Source organism: Cornus florida, unplaced genomic scaffold (genome assembly GCF_030987335.1).
Source record: "Cornus florida cultivar Cherokee Brave unplaced genomic scaffold, ASM3098733v1 CherokeeBrave_3.0.0_Hap2_Chr03, whole genome shotgun sequence".
Classification (NCBI taxonomy): Eukaryota; Viridiplantae; Streptophyta; class Magnoliopsida; order Cornales; family Cornaceae; genus Cornus; species Cornus florida.
Window position 1 is genome coordinate 27,487,365 of NW_026775573.1, and position 19,725 is coordinate 27,507,089.

General features: G+C 38.7%; 2 protein-coding genes and 1 pseudogene across 3 annotated transcripts; 2 read left to right on the plus strand and 1 right to left on the minus strand.

Annotated features, from left to right (window-relative positions):
• On the plus strand, window positions 1-2,158 carry LOC132300054 (3-oxo-Delta(4,5)-steroid 5-beta-reductase-like). Its single transcript, XM_059796995.1, has 2 exons — window positions 1-207; window positions 755-2,158. The coding sequence occupies exons 1-2, from the start codon at window positions 169-171 to the stop codon at window positions 1,883-1,885; spliced, it is 1,170 nt and encodes a 389-aa protein (XP_059652978.1). The 5' UTR covers window positions 1-168; the 3' UTR covers window positions 1,886-2,158.
• On the plus strand, window positions 2,158-7,062 carry LOC132301338 ((S)-8-oxocitronellyl enol synthase ISY1-like; annotated as a pseudogene).
• Window positions 7,063-7,670: 608 nt separating this feature from the next.
• Window positions 7,671-11,213, minus strand: LOC132300058 (uncharacterized). Of its 2 annotated transcripts, none has more exons than XM_059796999.1 (6): window positions 10,852-11,213; window positions 10,703-10,724; window positions 10,414-10,519; window positions 9,581-9,688; window positions 9,348-9,491; window positions 7,671-7,873 (listed from the first exon to the last, which is right to left on the minus strand). In XM_059796999.1, exons 1-5 carry the CDS (start codon window positions 10,910-10,912, stop codon window positions 9,390-9,392), a joined length of 399 nt encoding a protein of 132 aa, XP_059652982.1. In that variant the 5' UTR covers window positions 10,913-11,213; the 3' UTR covers window positions 7,671-7,873; window positions 9,348-9,389. The 2 variants fall into 2 exon arrangements, with proteins under 2 accessions (XP_059652982.1, XP_059652983.1); XM_059797000.1 differs by having other exon boundaries at window positions 10,699-10,724; window positions 10,852-10,902.
• Window positions 11,214-19,725: the final 8,512 nt, after the last annotated feature.

Sequence of the window (19,725 nt, forward strand, 5' to 3'; positions counted from 1 at the left end):
AATTAGATTCACAATCCCACCACAAATATTGTATAGCCTTTTCCTACAACCTCACTCGCCTCCTGTCAGCTACTCCAATTTTCTCTCTCTTTTTCTCTTTCCCCAAACACACAAACTCACTCACAGATCCCCATTTCTACAACTGATTTCTCCAGCTGAAACGATAAAATGAGCTGGTGGTGGGCCGGAGCTATTGGCGCTGCAAAGGCAAGTAATTCTGTTCCTCTTTCTCTACATCCCTGTATATGTATATGTGTGTGTGTATATATATATATATATATATTTATATACGTTGTTGTATTCAGTAGTTTCATGAATTCGAACTAACAAATCTGCAAGCAGTTCACGAAATCTGCAAGTAATTCTGTTCCTCTCTCTATACATGTGTGTGTGTGTGTGTGTGTGTATATATATATATTGTTAACTTCAATTATGATTCAAAACTAAGAAATCTGCGAGTAATTTGTGGTTATAATTAAAAGTTTCATGAATTCGAACTAGCAAATCTGAAAATCAATAAGTTTCGTGATCCGAACTAAGAAATCTGCGAGTAATTCTGTTCCTCTCTCTCAATATATACATGTACATAACTACATATACATATACATACATACATATACATATACATATATATATATATATATATATATATATGCACGTGTGTTTATATCTATTTTTAGATTCAATAATCTCTCATCAATTTTTCATACTAACAAATCTAATCCGTTACCACATTCCAATCATATAATTACAGAAGAAATTGGAAGACGACGATGCGCCACCAAAGTACCAAAGCGTCGGTCTAATCGTCGGCGTGACCGGCATCGTCGGCAACAGCCTCGCCGAGATCCTCCCCCTCTCCGACACCCCCGGCGGCCCATGGAAGGTCTACGGCGTCGCCCGCCGCCCACGCCCGTCCTGGAACGCCGATCACCCCGTCGAATACATCCAGTGTGATGTCTCAGACCCCGAAGAAACCCAATCCAAGCTCTCAGCCGTCCAAGACATCACTCACATCTTCTATGTAACTTGGGCCAATCGATCCACTGAAACCGAAAATTGCGAGGTGAATGGAAAAATGTTGAGAAATGTGCTCAATGCAGTGATACCTAATTCCCCAAATTTGCAGCACATTTGCCTTCAAACGGGTCGAAAGCATTACTTAGGTCCCTTTGAACTGTGGGGCAAATTTCAACCCCATGACCCTCCGTTTCATGAGGATCTTCCTAGGCTAGATGTGCCCAATTTTTACTATACCCTTGAAGATATCTTGTGGGAAGAGGCTGTGAAGAAGGTGGGCTTATCGTGGACGGTTCATCGTCCCGGGAATATATTCGGGTTTTCGCCGTATAGTTTGATGAACATTGTCGGCACCCTTTGTGTTTATGCTGCAATTTGTAAGCATGAGGGTGTTCCGTTGAGGTTTCCGGGGAATCGGGCGAATTGGGACGGGTACTGCGATGCATCGGACGCGGACTTGATTGCCGAGCATCAGATATGGGCGGCGGTGGATCCATATGCAAAGAATGAGGCCTTCAATTGCAGCAATGGGGATGTGTTTAAGTGGAAGCATTTGTGGAAGGTGTTGGCCGAGCAATTTGGGGCTGAGTATTGCGAGTTTGAGGATGGATTGGATATGAGTTTGAAGGAGATGATGAAGGATAAAGGGCCAGTGTGGGATGAGATTGTGAGTGAGAATGGATTGTCGCCTACGAAATTGGAAGAGGTTGGGGTGTGGTGGTTTGCTGATTTTGCTCTGAATTGTGAGTCAATGTTGGATAGTATGAACAAGAGCAAAGAGCATGGGTTCTTGGGTTTTAGGAACTCGAAATCATCCTTCATTTCTTGGATCGATAAGATGAAAGCTTACAAAATTGTTCCTTAGATTGATACCGAGCTGGGTTTTTTCTTGGCGGTTGTTAATATCTCTCTTATATTATGTTGTTGATTGAAGAGAAAAATAATGAAAGAGAAGCATTTGCTTCCTCAAACTATGTTATCTGTTTGGTTCTTTCAGTTGTTTTTGTTGTTGCAATTCGCAAATTTCATCATGGTCGGTGTTGTTGTTGATGTTGTATTTTATTTGTTGCTATATTGGCATGTTTTGTGTATGTGACAATGGTATATGTGCAAATTATTATTGTTTGTTTTATGTTAATGGTATATCTCTGGCTGGCATTGGCATTTTTCTTTAGCTACATTTTGGCCACCAGAGTGTCGTTTGCTGGCCAGAACCTAATGAACATGGCCCTATCTGTTAGTTTTTGTTGGGTTTTTGTGGTTTATTTTAGGGTAAGTCTGAATGGTTCATTCGTGTGTAATTTGTCCAAGTTTTATGGTTTGTCTGATTGCCGAGAAAGTATACGAGAAACAAAAGCCTCCAATCTTGTTGAAGTTGAGATGACAAAAGCCTCCAATCTTGCTGAAGTTGAGATGCAGGAATGGTAGTTGGAGATGTTATGTTGGATTTTTGTTTGTTGGCAATAATACAATAGAGCATTATTCTTTATTCTTCAACTACATTTCAACCTGGTGCAGCCCTTGTCTAAATAGTTACCGTTTGTGGTCTAAAAACCATAATCGTTGTCCTCAAAATTTTAAATTATTAGGTGGTACTAAAACTTAACTTTATTTGACAAGATCCTCTCATCAAAATCAGATGTGAAATAAGAATTTATGAAATTCTTCCCTGCCCAAACCTGTGTGCCCAACTGGACACCTTCGTGTAAGCGTTAATGTGACATCGGCTCAAGGATTAAACCTGTTTTGATATTACTTGTCACCGGCGGTGTGTTTTGCTGACAAAAAAAATTATGGTATTAATTATGCTAACACCTAACCTTGTATGTCCAACACTCTCCCCTAATGTATGTGGAACAATAATCCATGACAATGGGCTAGGGCTGTTGTCTGTTGATGGTTATAATTGGGCTTCTGGTGTTTATAAACAGTATAGATACAGGAAAGCGGTTCGACACTATAAGGAATGTAGATATAGATATAGATTTTATACGTGTTCGTCCAGTGCACCATTGAAAATGTTTTTATACGTGTCTAATTTTTGCTATTTGTTTGTTTATTTTCATATTCTGTTCTTATCTTTTCTCACTCCTATGATCTAATCTATTTGGTTCTATTCTCTGTCATTGTTTTAGCCGATTTTTCTTGCTGTTCGTAGATAATTCAAGATACCATTAATAGCTCGTTTTGGTACACAACTTTTTTTTCAACAGCATTAGTGGTTTTATGTTAGAGCATGTAGGTGTGGATCAAAGTAGATAAGATTTTTGTAAAGAAGAGAGGGGATGGTATGGACAAAAGATGGAATATGAATTTAGTGGCTCCCACATGCTCGTATCGAGAACATATGGATATATTCTATTCATTTGTTTAGAATATTTTATGTGCTCCTATCTGGTCTCTTCTCTAGATATCAAGGTTTTTTTGTCTTTTGCACAGCATCAGCAATACCCTTTGCCTATACAAATCTCTCCTCTCTCTGGTTTTCAATTTTTCGGTGATCTGTTTTCATTCCTCAACGGCTCTTTTATCTCAATAGCTCTTTTATCATTCAATAGCTTTTTTCACTCAAATAACTCTTTTATTTAAAAAACACACACACACACACTCACTCTATAAATACTAATTCAACTACTAACAATTCTCATTTTCAACAATTGTCTCTCTCAATATTTCTTTTAACATTCATCTTCATAGATCCTCTACCTCCAATCTTTTGCTCCCATCTCAACCAATCTCATAATTCCGAATTATCACCGCAATCCAATTATAAATTGGATTTTTCAAATTTTTTTTCAATCTGAAAATCCATCTCAACCCCAATTCCCACCTCATTCTCAATTCCAACCATCTCACTTCCAAAAGAAGATAAATAATGAGTGGTTTATATAGAAATTGAAATATAGCTGTTGAGAAAAAGACAAAAAAATAATAAAATTTAAATTTTTATTTAATTTTTAAATTAAATTAATAAAATAATGAAATTAAAATTCAAAATTTTTATTTAATTTTTAAATTAAATTAATAAAATAAAAAATAAATAATGAGATAATTGAGTTCCACGCCATGAACATATATTGGATAACAAAAAATAGAGTACCACATCGGCACCTCATCACCTTTTATTAAAATAAAGTTTACGTGACAATCTACTTTTAAAAAATAGATAGATTAAATGTTTGTAGCATACCAGACGCTCTTAGGTATTTGGATCTCTCCGTTATTTCTTTTTCTCTTGCATAATGTTTGTAGCACACCAGATGCTCTTTGGTATTTGGATCCCTCCATTATTTCTTTTTCTCTTACATAATGTGATGTTTAATTCTATGGTGTGTCACACCAATTTATTTTTTATTAAATAACCCCATTTTATTTTAAAATATCAAAACAAAAGTTAATCATCTAACATCGCTAATTTTATAATAAGCCGTTATCCCACTTGACTGAAGCTCTCAACCATGGAGAAATTATGGTTGATATTTATATTTTATTGAGGACTATATATGTTCCTAGTATTTTCACTTTCGATTAATTATAGTAATAATAGTATTTTTTATCTGATAATACACATCTAAACACATCAGATAAAGTTTAACATACCAAAGTATTTTCACTTTCGATTTGGCATATAATCAAATTAAGTCATTTTAATCTGTCTACATAACTTATACTATTTTTATACTTTAAAATGACTGAAAATCGTGATGGAAAATGTCAAATTGTACAGAAAATACAATTACAATTTGCTTATATTATTAAATAAATAAATAAATAATGAAAAGGGTAATGATATCTGCATTTCTCTATTTGATTAGATGTGTTTCATTTGAAAACTGAAATGACGTTAGAATCTCTAACTCATTAAATAAAAAAAAATCAAATTATTTGATGTATCCTTATTTATATTATGCAAATGGAAATAGGGCATATATTGAACTTGAATTTCGGTAAATGAATTTTTTGTGGCCACTAAATGAATTTTAAAAAAAAAAAAATTAATTTGATAATAATCAAAGTTCAATGACATTGGCAAAAGTAATATCTGTATTTCCAAGCTAAGTTGACACTCATTTAGTGGTTGAATACAATCAAAACTAAATGCTTACTTTTCTTTCCGACATATTATTACACAAGTACAATGTTTAATTTCAAATATGGGTTGTCAAATTTATTATTATTATTTTATTATTATACTTTTTTTAATTAAATAGTTTGGATTAGACCGGACCACCAAGTAACAATGTGCATTAAAGTTGAGTGTTCAAATCTTGTCACGAGCAATATTATCCTTTACTTGCTCTAGTTGACATCGTCACTGATCTCTGTGATTTCTTGGATCTCTACAACCGCATCTCCAGGCTCATATAAAGCAAGCCTTCACCATTTTCATTTATTTTCACTTACCAGACAGAGTACTTGGTTTAGTTTCCATAGGTTCCGTTTTTATTAAATATTGTGAATGCAGGACATTCAGGGATCTACGAATTCATATGGGGGCAAATTTATATAGAGGGGCATAATTTTAGTGGGGGCAATTTCAAATTTTTTTGGATATAAATGCAAAAAAATATAAATTTAAAGGTATAAAATATAATAATAAAAAATTTCAGTGGAGCAGCCCTTCACAGATCGGTGCCTAATGACATTAATGGATCATGGAGGAGGGACTGAATCACTGACTAGCTCCTCACTCGCCGCCTGTTAGCCACTACAATTTTCTCTCTTCCCAAACACACAAACTCACATACAGATCTCCATTTCTACAACTCAGCTGCAGCTGAAACAATAAAATGAGCTGGTGGTGGGCCGGAGCTATTGGCGCTGCAAAGGCAAGTAATTCTGTTCCATTCTCTCTCTATACATATATACATATGTGTGTGTATATAAGTGTGTGTTGTTGTATTCAATAATGTCATCAATTCATACTAACAATTAAAGCTCTCAATCCTCCAAAACATCACTCACATCTTCTACTAACTTGGTCTAGAAGATCCACTGAAATCGAAAATTGCCAAGTGAATGGACAAATGTTGAGAAACGTGCTCAACGCAGTGATACCCAATTCCCCAAATTTGCAGCATATTTGCCTTCAAACAGATCTAAAACATTGCATAGGTCCGTCTGATCTGTGGGGCAAATTTCAACCCCATGATTCCCCGTTCCATGAGGATCTTCCTAGGCTAGATGTGCCCAAGTTTTACCATACCCTTGAAGATATTTTGTGGGAAGAGGTTGGGAAGAGGGAGGGTTTAACGTGGCCGGTTCATCGACCCGGGTTGATATTTGGTTTTTCATCGTATAGTATGATGAACATTGTGGGTACCCTGTGTGTCTATGCTGCAATTTGTAAGCAGGATGCTCCGTTGAGGTTTCCGGGGAGCCGGGCAGCGTGGGAGGGGTACTCGAATGTGTCGACGCGGACTTGATTGCCGAGCATCAGATATGGGCGGTGGTGGATCCATGTGCAAAGAATGAGGCCTTCAATTGCAGCAATGGGGATGTGTTTAAGTGGAAGCATTTGTGGAAGGTGTTGGCTGAGCAATTTGGGACACAGTGTTGTGAGTTTGAGGATGGATTGAGTATGAGTCTGGAGGAGATGATGAAGGATAAGGGCCCGGTGTGGGATGAGATTGTGAGTAAGAATGGATTGTTGCCTACTAAATTAGAAGAGGTTGGAGTTTGGTGGTTTGTTGATCTTACTTTCAGTGCTGAGCCATTGTTGGATGGTATGAACAAGAGCAAAGAGCATCGGTTCTTGGGTTTTAGGAACTCGAAGACGTCGTTCATTTCTTGGATCGATAAGATGAAAGCTTACAGAATTGTTCCTCAGATGGGGATTTTCTTGGTGTTTGTTAATATCTCTGTTATATGTTGTTGAAAGAAGAGAATAATAATGAAAAAGAAGCATTTGCTTCCTTAAAATATGTATATGTCTAAAGAGAAGCACTTTCTTCCTCAAACTATGTATACAAATTTCATCATGTTCATTGTTGTTGTTGATGTTGTATTTGATTTTTTGATCTATTGGTATGTTTCTGTATTTGACAATGGTATGTGCAAATTAATAACAGTTCTGATGAATCTTGAATGTACTATTGTTTGTTTTATGTTAATGGTATATTTTTAGCATGATATTGGCATTTTTCTTCAGATACATTTAGGCTGGCATGGCCACATGAGGGTTCAAAGACCTGATGGACATGGCTTATCTGTAATCTGAATCCAAGATCGGTTCAGATAAAACAAGGTGTAGTCTAATTTGAGTTAGCATAGAGCAGCTTGATTCCAACTCTTGTGGTCTCTTTGATTGCTGAGAAACTATACAAGTAAAAAGCCACTATCTTGCTAAAGTTGAGATTTAGGAACAGTAATTATAGATTTTAGGTTAGATTTGTGTTTGTTGGCAATACAACAGAGCATTATTATTTATTCTTCCTAGTATTTTCACCCTGGTTCAGCCCCCGCCTAAATGGACACCATTCGTTGTCTAAAACCATAATCATCTCTACATCATGACTTGCTCATAAGAATTAGGAGAAAATTATTAACTTGTTTTGTTTGTAGGGTTTTTATCAAGTCAAGTCGATACATTTAAGAACTCGAGTGTCATCAATCATCATAATATAATCGATGCTAGACGGATTAGGAAATTGAAGGGAAGAAAGGAAACAGCAGAAGCACATGTCTAAATAAAATTAGAAATATGTCTATACACAAATATTTTACCCGACAAGAAAAAATTTCAGAAACAGGATGGTACCTGTTCCATGCACTAATGAATACAGTTTTCCTTGTATCTACTCTCTAAGCAATAGCAGGATGGTCACTAATAGGCAGTAGCTTTCTCCGCCATCTGAAACAATGAGGAATAATTTCAGAAACAGAAAAAAATGTAAAACCATAATCCACAAAAAATCAAGAAATCGTTTCCGAATCCTAATGGAGAAACATTACTCAGGGTTGTAAGCAACTGCAGTGAAATATTAAGAAACTTGGCAGACAATACAACGGCTTTGGCACACTACTACGCTGCTACCAACATGAAAAATTATAGAATCTCAACTAATGACCAATGCAGACCAAACCTTATTAAGTTTCGCCATGGTGCAGCTTATATTGCTTTAAATTGAACTTTCTTATCAAGAAAAACATTATATTCTGTATGATGCATAAATCCCTAAAAGACATCACCTCTAAAATATCGTTCTCTCTGTTTGTTTGTTTGTTTTTTTTTTTTTTTTTCCATAATTAACCTCATTACCATCCAGTTTGCTTTGACGATTCTTGTGTTTGTTCTTATTAGTGGCTCCATTTTATGTAAACACATCTTCAGGGCAAAAATTTGAATATTTTAAAAAGTCATTTAATCCTACAATGTTTCCCCGATAGCAAAGGTCTCCCTTCAGCTGTGGATCTCAGACACAAGTGACAAACCCAGAAGACTATGAAACAGTGAAACAACTTCTCTAGGCATTCTTGTTGTAGACTAGAAAGTTAGGTAGCAAATACCCTCTACCATAATTGCACCAACTTTTGTGCTCCATATACCTTATTTTCAAAGCAGTCAAAGAATAACCTAATCCCAGGAAGACAGAACTAACCATCATTGCACCAACTTTCTTGCCCTATACCTTCTTTCCAAAGTTATCAAAGAAAAACCTAATCGCATGTCTGTGTTTAAGATCTGAATGCGAATCTGCAAAAAATCCACCATGTCTGTGTGTAAGATCTGAAAAACACAAGGGCCCCTGCGAATATTACTCTGATGAAAAACAGCCAATAAGGTTAGGTCACTACTCGCTCCTTCACTTCACAATAGATGAGCAAATGTCAGGTTTTGCTGCTTTCTTTAATCTCAATTTCCAACATCTTTTTTTGGGTCATTGCTGCTTGGATGCATATACTCTCATCCATTCCTAATATGCTATTGCCACAAAATTATAAACATGGCTTTATAAAAATTCGGGTTTGAGAGCATTCACTTTGTTACACTTTACACACACACACACCAAAAAAAAAAAGTCCTATTATTTGATTATGGAAGGATATGTCCTCCCTCTCTCATTTCCTTTCAACAAACACAATCTAGCAAGACTGTTGAACTCACTTCACAGCATTCTATGGAACCAGTGTAGCTACAAAGTTGCAGTAAGCAAAGAATATATGAATGTAAAGCTCAACTACCATGCTTAAAGTGCCTAAAAAGTAAAACTTTGAGGATAACCAAGAGTACTGAATTTCAGATTCCAAAAGCAGTAATTCACGAAGTTAAAAAACACATAAAACAATTGATAAACCAGTTTAGATGTGATTTGTTCGTTGTTTACCCCTTCAACTCCAAATGCAATTGTAGCTTCTGTCCAACTACATCAGAGATTGGAAAGCAGTAAAGCTAGCTCCTCATCAGACACCTTAACATCAACACACACTCCTACCGATGTAGCAAGTCTTGCTGCTAATTGATGCTTGCACTGCAAAGAAAAACGGAAGATAAGTAATATAAGAATCATGAAAGATTGTAGGAACAAAAATTATGGAGAAGCATGCATACAAAACTCACACAAAGCTGTTCTCCTCTGTTTACAATGTCATAGAAGAATGAAAAACAAGCACAATAGTGTTCAGCGAAGCAGAAATATTCCTCCTTCCTCTGAGATTCTCCCACAACCTATAGCAGAGCATATAAATCATAACCCAGTATTAATTTACCTTCTTCTTGCAAGAAAAATGAAAAACAGAAGTTAATAGCAAACTTAATAGACAATTTACCATTTGTCTATCAAGGGAAATTAATAGAATTCAAACTCAAATTTCTGAATCAATTGTCTATACAAAGTAACTTAATAGAGGTTAAAAGCAATTAAACCTTCCAATGCGTATTGTATTTTCAGAGAATAATCCAGAATTGTCTATCAAGGCAAATTAATAGAAGTAAAACTCAAATTTCTGAATCATTTGTCTATACAAAGAAATTTAATAGAAGTTAAAAGCAATTAAATCTTCCAAGGTGTTTTGTATATTCAGCAAAAAAATCCACAATTTAAAAAACGAAATCAAATTTCCGAATCATTTGTCTAAAAGGGTTCACCTAATGCACAAGATTCCCGCTACTGCAGAATCGGAGGGTAAGATGTATGCAGTCTTACCTCTGCACGTCTATAAAGCAAACTTGAATTTCTTAATCATTTGTCTATATAAAGCAAATAAATAGAATTTAAAACCCAATTAAACCTTCTAAAGTGTATTGTATTTTCATGGAAAATTCCACAATTTGAAGGCAAATGAACTCCAATTTTGAGTCGGGTTCAGAATAAAAGTTTGAATTTGTACAATTAAAGGTTGAAACTTAAAACCTATGTTCACAAAATGTGGAAGGAGAGGTACACAAGCAACCTGAAAGATGGAACGCCCACTGGGTTCACCGGATATCCTCTTCACACCTTGTTGATCCACTATCCTAGTCGCTCTCTCCAAGTTTTTCCCAAACAAAAAATGTAAGCTGCATATAAAACAGCAAATCAGCTCAAATTTTCATTTCCATATGTACATGAATAACATGACAAATGATTATTATTCAAAATCGATATACAGATGATGCAATAAATTTATACGTAAATATCAATTGATGCTTCATAATCAATTATAATTGAGGCAAAATACACATAGAGAAGCACATACTAACATGGAGAGCTGATCATCGGTTACTGCTTAGTTCCAAATCAATAGATGTGATGTTGACGCCGCAGATATATATATATATAGAGAGAGAGAGAATATGAGTATAGAGAGAAGTTAAACAAATTGAATTTGGAATAGATGAGCGAACAAAACCTGAACGGGTTGATTCGATTTCTCTCCACACCGTCTCTGCGACCAAACTGCTTGCATTCATTCTCACTTGGCCTTTCCGAAAGCCCTAGTGTCTGTTTGGTTACTGAGAAAATGCAGTAAAAAAAGAGGGAACTTTTAATTTTGAAAAAGGAAAGGAATTGAATAGCTCCGCTGAAGCCTCCTTTACTTTTCCATAGTTTTCTCAGTACAATTATTTGGGTCAGTTGAGGGAAAATCCCCAATATATACAACTTGGGAGTTCAAAGTTGCAATTTCTTTACTTTTCCTTGTAGCCAAACAGATTGGATTCGAGATACAATAAATTTATAGTAAAATAGAAGAATTTGGTATTTAGGTTTTTTCTATTTTTTTTTTCCTGAATTGGGTATTTATTTACTCAATGTCGAAATCGCTAATCCTCCTTTTTTATTTAAATAAATTATAATAATAATAATTATTATTTAAAATACTCCCATTTCAATCACTTTCATGCTAACATAAGAAAGGCAATTCAAATTAAAGAAATTCTAGTTTTTTTAAATAAAAAAAAAAATTATTTGTCAATTGTGGTGGGTTTTGTGGCCTTATATAAGGGATTTAGTGAAAACTTTAATAAGGGTATTTTTTTTTTTTAACTCAATAAGGAGAATAGATCGAGTTCCTAAAATTTGTTTTTAAAAAAAAAACTAAACCAAGCTCTCCTTTTCAAAAGTATAAAATAATTTCCACAAACCCCCTTTTTAAAAGTCTAGAGTGAGGACTATCACGTCTCTCTTTCGTTCAAAAATCAAAGGGCTTTTGATTTAATGGTATAACATCTCATTCCCAAGCGGAGAGGTTAGGGTTTCAAGTCTTGCTAGAGATATGTGAATAATGGATTTGTGTTTGCTTTAACTTCTTAAAAAAAAATAATAATAAAATAAAATTATAGAGAAAAATAATTAAATAAAGCTAGAGTGTTGAGAAAAGGACACATGATCCAAGGAGGCCAATAAATTATAGATAAATCTGTTAGATTAGTGTAACAAACTATGAAAGTGCAATCGCAAGTGTCGTGTTGCTGAGTGGTTGGATTGCTCCCCATGTCCCGTAGTCCATATTTAAGCCTTGCACTCTTGTAACGACCCGAATCCGTGGATCCGGACCGTTACCGGGGTTCTTACACGAAACCGAGGTCAACTAAGTCATACACTCCCTTTCCTATGTTCAAACCAGTTACACGACTCACCCCGGGGCTCATAGTACTCAAGAACACAGGCTTACAACGATGATCTAACATTTCAGGTAAAAAAGAAACAGTCAGCCAGCTAATGGACCTTTATCAGCCGACTGACAAGGCATGGTCGGCCGGCTGACTTACATGGTCGTTCGGCCGAAACGATGAGAAGGATTGAGTGCTCTCGGGACTTTCACTATGCAAGCTACCGGTCGGCTGACGATGAGGGTTCGGTCGGCCGAACCTGAGGTTTCGGTCAGCCGAACCTGAGGTTTCGGTCGGCTGATGGAGAGGATCAGCCGACCGAATCATGTAAACCTGGGATTAAACTCACTAGAATGCATACTGTCTGTGATTACCACTATCCCAACTCACCCGGACCTGTAATATACTTCATATCCGAATTCGCGGCAACAGATATAGTGTTATACAATTAAATGACGTTTAAGAAATGATTAAAAACTACATTCCATTTGCCATTTTTCACAATATAATTACATAGTCTCCTTACATTACAAATTTTCGTCAACACTCTAATTACATTACATGGCCACGGCTTTCAACACGAATACATTTTTTTCTAAAACCTGAGACATTACAAAAGAATGACAATTACACAAAAGGCATCAAAAGTGAACTTTTATTCCTCTTCAAGCTTGTGGGGGAATATCATCCATCACTTCCTTTCCCCGCCCTGAAAATAGTAAATGATAGGGTGAGCAAAAAGCTTAGTAGGTAATGCCAAGGCACACCCCTTGTAGCCCCGTGAATCTAAACAAAGAACGGAACAATAGAAATAGGGATCATACTAAATCGGGAGAATACAATGTCAAATCCAGATTCGAATAAACAAATATCGTGCCATGAATGCTATGTCATGTATGTCACTCCTCATTTTCAGGAAAATCCATCACTTCACAAACTGTTAATATAACCCGCCCTTTGGTGACCCTGCAGCGACACGAGAGAAGGATTGGCTACTGTCCCTAACCTTTGGTACCCCCGTAGCGTCATTTTGGGCCCAGATAGCTCAACCACGCTAGGGCAGTCTCCCTAGTTCCCTCTAGGCTATATTAACCCACCAGCCCTTTGGTACCCCCGCGGCGACCGGGTTTTCTCAAAAATGTTTCCCCAAAATTCCCCTTTTTGTTCTTTTCAAAAATTACTTCACCCCTTTTTCATGCCCGATGCTTTGGATGCATATACATGCTTTAACAATATTAAAAAATGGAGAATTTAATGTCACAAAATTATCATGCTTGCTCACAACCTCATCTAGCAATTTTAGCAAACACAATAGGCACAATTAATCAACAATTAAGCATAATCTCCATGTAAAGCAACTAGTACACATAGATACACTCTTCATATACGCAATTAAATCATTTAAAAAAAAATAATAATCAACTTAAATTAAGCATGCTTAGCATACATATAGGAGAGTAACTCACTAAAGTGCAAGAAATGTGTGAATTAGAGACCCCTACCTCAAGATTGTGCAAAACCCCCAATTGTGCCCTAGAATTCAAAATTCCTATAGTGCACCAAACACCAAATTGCTCCGATCAAATGAAAGATCTCGTCGTGGGCTTCGATTTGCTGCAAACGGCACCCAAAATGATCAAGTATTGAGAGAGAGATCTAAAGTTGAAGTTTGAACTCAAAAGAAAAAGAAAAAGCAAGAGAATGGGGTGAGAGAGAAATACCAGCAGGAGGGGGAAAGAATGTGAGACCCAATGGGTGATCTCTAGCCTTATAACCAATGATGGTGGGCCTCACTAATTTCTTTTTATTTTTCCTTTTCTTTTTAACTTTAATTCTCACCACATACACATATAAATACACATATTAAATCATAACCATAAGTAACGTCTTAAATAACTTAAACATGATGCAAATTAATCCCAACCAAATTCCCCGGATGCAACCGTACTTGCAGCGGGTCCCACACGGGACCGTCCGGCCCGAAAAACTGAAAAATGGAAAGATAAAACACCCTTACATTTCAAAGAGTCCTAGACTCAATGAAATGTCCCAAACAACTCTCAGACACGACCGGCACGCCCCGTAGTGTTCAGTACGCAAAATGGTAAAAGACGAAAATGCCCTTGCGGTGACAAAATTTCTGAAAAATGAAAAAAATGCTGAAAATTGGAAACATCACAATCTCCTCAACTTAAAAAGAATTTCGTCCCCAAAATCAAGTCATACCTGGGGAAGAAAACAACTCTGGGTATCTGGAGCGAACCTGTTGTTCAAGCTCCCAAGTAGCCTCCTCGACTCCGTGGTGTCTCCAAAGAACTTTCACTAACTGTACTGTTTTGTCCCTCAACACCTTCTGCCGTGTGTCAAGGATCTGCACTGGTCCCTCTTCATAAGAGACATCATCATCAATGTCCAAGTCAACCCAATCTAACACATGAGATGGATCCGGTTCGTACTTCCGTAGCATCGACATATGAAAAACATTGTGAACCTTGTCCATCTGTGGTGGTAAAGCAAGTTTGTAGGCAACTTCTCCTACATGGTCCAAAATCTCAAACGGCCTAATGAATCGTGGCGACAACTTGCCACTTTTCCCGAACCTCATCAAACCCTTCCGTGGAGAAACCCGCAGAAAAATATGGTCTCCCACCTCAAAAGATAGCGATCGTCTCCGCCTATCTGCATAGCTCTTTTGTCGGCTCTGAGTTATGAGCAATCTCTGTCTGATCAATTTAATCTTCTCGGTAGTCTCGAGTACAATGTCGGGTCCTAAGGAGGCTGTCTCGCCCACCTCAGTCTAACAAACTGGAGACTTATAAGGCCTACCGTACAACGCCTCAAATGAAGCCACCTCGATACTCGCCTGATAACTGTTGTTATAAGCAAACTCAATAAGCGGTAGATGATCTTCCCAACTACCACCCAAGTCAAGCACACATGCCCGAAGCATATCCTTCAAGATCTAGATAGTACGCTCCGACTGGCCATCTGTCTGTGGATGGAATGCCGTACCAAGGTGTAACGCTGAACCAAACGCTGCTTGAAGTCCTTCCCATAACTTCGAAGTGAACTTGGCATCCCTATCTGAGACAATGGTTACTGGGACTCCATGTAACTTTACAATCTCCTTCACGTAAAGATTACCAAGTGCCTCTGCATCATCTGTCGCTTTAATAGGCAAAAAGTGAGTCGTCTTGGTCAGTCTATCAATGATGACCCATATGGCCTCGTTACATCTCCGTGACCTTGGAAGACCTGTCACAAAATCCATAGCAATATGTTCCCATTTCCATTGCGCTATAGGCAATGGTTGCAATAACCCAGCCGATTTCTGATGCTCGGCCTTCACCTGTTGACAGGTAAGGCATCTAGCCATAAATTGTGCAACATCCTTCTTCATCTCGTTCCACCAATACTGACGTCTCAAATTGTGTTACATCTTAGTACCACATGAATGAACTGCAAAGCGGGAAGTGTGAAACTCCCGTAAGACGCCCTCACGAAAAACCGTGGGAACCGCCAACAAACCCTTGAATCGTAGACCCCCGTCTACATGTAAGGTCCAATCTTTCACCATCTCACCATTGGAGATTAAAGTGTAAGCGATATCTAAATCCGAGTCATGTCTCTGTGACTCAATCACTCGCACAACAAGAGTAGGCTGAGCCAGAAGACTAAACAAGAATGCCGATTCACCGCAACCATCGTTGTCAACACAATACAATCCCATCTTCGCCAGATCATTAAGCATCTTCCATTTCCGAATAGCTAATCCGGCCAAAGTCCCATGAGATTTCTAGCTTAAGGCATTTGCTACCACATTTGCCTTGCCCGGATGATACTGCAAATCAAAATTGTAATCTTCAAAAAATTCAACCCATTGTCTCTGTCTGTTATTCAAGTCCTTTTGGGAGAAAAGGAACTTGAGACTCGTGTGATCTGAGAGTGCCTCGAATCTCTCACCATACAAATAGTGTCTCCAACACTTCAGAGCAAACACGGCTGCCACCAACTCTAGATCATGAGTAGGGTAGTTGTACTCATGAGTCTTTAATTATCGAGACCCATAAGCCATTACTCTACCATCCTGCATCAACACATATCCCAACCCATCACATGAAGCATCACAATAAATCACATAACCCAAGTCACGCTCAGGTATCACCAACACTGGGGCTGTAGTCAATCTTGTCTTCAGCTCTTGAAAAGATGACTCACATGATTCATTCCACACAAACTTGATTCCTTTTCGGGTCAGTCGGGTCATAGAAGCTGCTAAACGGGAGAAATCCTTTACAAATCTCCGATAGTAACCCGCTAGACCAAGGAAACTTTGGATCTCGAAAACATTCTTGGGTTGCTCCCAATTCAAAACAGCTTCAATCTTTGATGGATCAACTAACACTCCACCTTCCGAGACAATATGCCCCAAAAACTTCACCTCTCGTAGCCAAAATTCATACTTCTCATATTTGGCATACGACTTGTGTTCTCGCAAAATCTGTAGAACAGTACTCAAATGGATCTCGTGCTCCTCTCGAGTCCGTGAGTACACAAGAATGTCGTCTACGAAAACTACCACAAATTGGTCCAAGTAATCGTGAAAGTCGCGGTTCATTAAGTTCATGAATGCCGCTGGCGCATTAGTTAAACCAAATGGTATAATAAGGAACTCGTAGTGTTCATACTGTGTACGGAACGCTGTCTTTGGGATATCCTCATCCCTAACCCATAACTGATAATAGCCAGACCTCAAATCAATCTTTGAGAAACAATCGGCTCCCTTCAACTGGTCGAATAAATCATCTATCCTTGGCAAAGGATGTTTGTTCTTGATGGTGGCATGATTCAACTTCCGGTAATCAATGCACACCTTAAAGAACCATCTTTTTTCTTAGCAAATAGGACCGGTGCGCCCCACGGCGACACACTCGGTCAGATGAAACCTTTTATCCTCAAATCATCAAGCTGTTTCTTCAACTCTTCTAACTCAACTGGTGCCATACGGTACGGTGCTATAGAAATCAGCGCGGTACCGGGCATCAAGTCAATAATAAACTCCACTTCTCGGTGTGGAGGTAACTCCGTCAAATCCTCTGGAAACACGTCCAGAAAATCACGAACTACTTTCGGATAGTCTTCTCCTACAACATCATCTTCTTCGGCTAGAAGACTAGCCAAGAAATGGTCTCCACGACTTCGTTCTCGAATTCCATACAATGATGAAAGCTGGGAATCACTCCGATCTCCTATGAAAAAGAAACAATTTCCCTCAGGAGTGCAAACTGTAACTCTACCTCTTAAATAATCAATTATGGCACGAAAGATAGCTAACCAATCTATCCCGAGAATGACATCAAAGTTAGTCATCTCTAGGAGGATAAGGTCAAATACAAAAGTCCGTTTGACTATCATAATGGGACAATCCCGCACAACTCGATTCAAGGACACTGAAACCCAACTGGCGTATCCACACACAATGCCCGATCCATGAAACAGACCTCTAACCCCGATGCAAGTGCAAATGATGATGATATGAAGGAATGAGATGCACCAGAGTCAAAAAGAATACGAGCTCAGGAACCAAACTCTAGAAAGATACCTCGAAGAACTGACGGTCCAGAAGATGCATTAGCCGGTGCAAGTGCAAAGACACAGCCCTACGGTGCCTTTGTCTGAGAACTGCCACCCTGAATACCGGCCTGCTGTGCTGGCACAGTAGGAGCATCCCTCTTGACGGTTTGTGAACCTGAGAAGACATAGTAGGTTGTGGTGGTGACGGTCTAAACCCTGACTGCACTGTAGCCGACTGTAACGGCCTCTGTCGTAACCCTCTGCCACTACCGGAGCCTGCTCCCTGACTCGGACAGTCTCAAATCAAGTGACCCTGCTGGCCATATCATAACAAGCCCTTGGAGCTGAAGAAACTGTAGATGATCTCATAGGGCAACTGGACTTGTAGTGCCCTGGCTACTGACACTGAAAACATACGACTCCACTCTTGTTAGACCCAGCTGGTAAAGAAGTGGTAGGAGCAGATAGTGCGGATTGCTGTCCCTGAAACTGAAACCAGCCACCCTTATTCTTCTTCCAAGAAGATCCTTCTGAAGATGGCCTTGCACCTCTCTTTTGCTTCCACTGCTCCCTTCTTGCATCCTTGTCTTTGATATCAGCCTCAAGCATCAAAGTCCTCTCTACTGCTTCGGAATAAACCTTGATGAACTGTGCCGTTATGAACGGCCTCATCCTATCATTAAGACCGGAAACAAATTTTCGAGTCTTGTTAACTTCATCTTTCACCATTTCTGGAGCAAAGCGAGAAAGTGAAGTGAATTTGTTCTCATACTCCGTCACTAACATATTGCCTTGGATAAGGCCAAGAAACTAGTCTTTTAACTTCCATCTTTTAGAAAGCGGAAAATACTTCTCGTAAAATAGTTCCTTGAACTTATCCCAGCTCATCTCTTCCACCTTATGCCGATTCGTAACCGCCTTCCACCAAAGTTTGGCATCCTTAGCAAACTTGTAAGTTGCTAGGATAATCTTCAGGTGATCCTCTGTCACGTCCATTGAGGTCAACTGAGTTTCGACTTGATCCATGTAGTCGTCTACTACCATTGGATCCGTACTGCCCTCAAACATAACCGGCATCAACTGAGAAAATCCCTTTATGATCTTGAGACGTTTCTGAGCTGGCGTCTCCTCAACTTGAACTGTAGGTTGAGGTGCCAACTGCGACTGAGCCGCAGTTGTTGCCCTCACGGCACTTTGCAACAAAGGATTCAACTCCAGTGCCATAGAACCTTCACCCACCTCTACGGGTGCTTCAACATTTTCCCTCCTTGTGGGGACAACTCTTGGGGGAATCAAGTCCCTAAGAAGTGTGTCATCATCATTTAGCTCCTCCGGATTGGAACTGGAGCTCTCTCCAACATCACCCCTAGTCGGCTTAGGGCCAACTTCCCTTTGCTCCTCACGCCGTGACATCGTGCTATAAAATGAGAAAATGATTCAATAACGAGACACTAAGGTCCACCGGGGACGACTCAACATGAAATGATGTCGTATCAACATTTATCATGCAAAACTAGGCAAGAAGCACTCTAACATAGCATGTAAGCACGTAAGCATATAGATAGTTAAGTATGCTTGTTTAAGTAATAAGTAAGTAGCAAATACTCACATAAATAACATAAATAACATCCCATGCAATCCTGAGTAGGCCTCTACCCGTCGTCCTATAGGTTTTCGAACCATCGCTCTGATACCAACTTTGTAACGACCCGAATCCGTGGATCCGGACAGTTACCCGGGTCCTTACCCGAAACCGAGGTCAACTAGGTCATACACTCCCTTTCTTATGTTCAAACCTATTACACGACTCACCCCGGGGCTCATAGTACTCAAGAACACAGGCTTACAATGATGATCTAACATTTCAGGTCAAAAAGAAACAGTCAGCCGGCTGATGAACCTTCATCAGCCGACTGACAAAGCACGGTCGGCCGGCTGACCTACATGGTCGGTTGGCTGAAACGGTGAGAAGGATTGAGTGATCTCGGGAATTTCACTGTGCAAGCCACCGGTCGGCTGACGATGAAGGTTCGGTCGGCTGATGGAGAGGATCAGCTGGCCGAATCATGTAAACCTGGGATTAAACTCACTGGAATGCA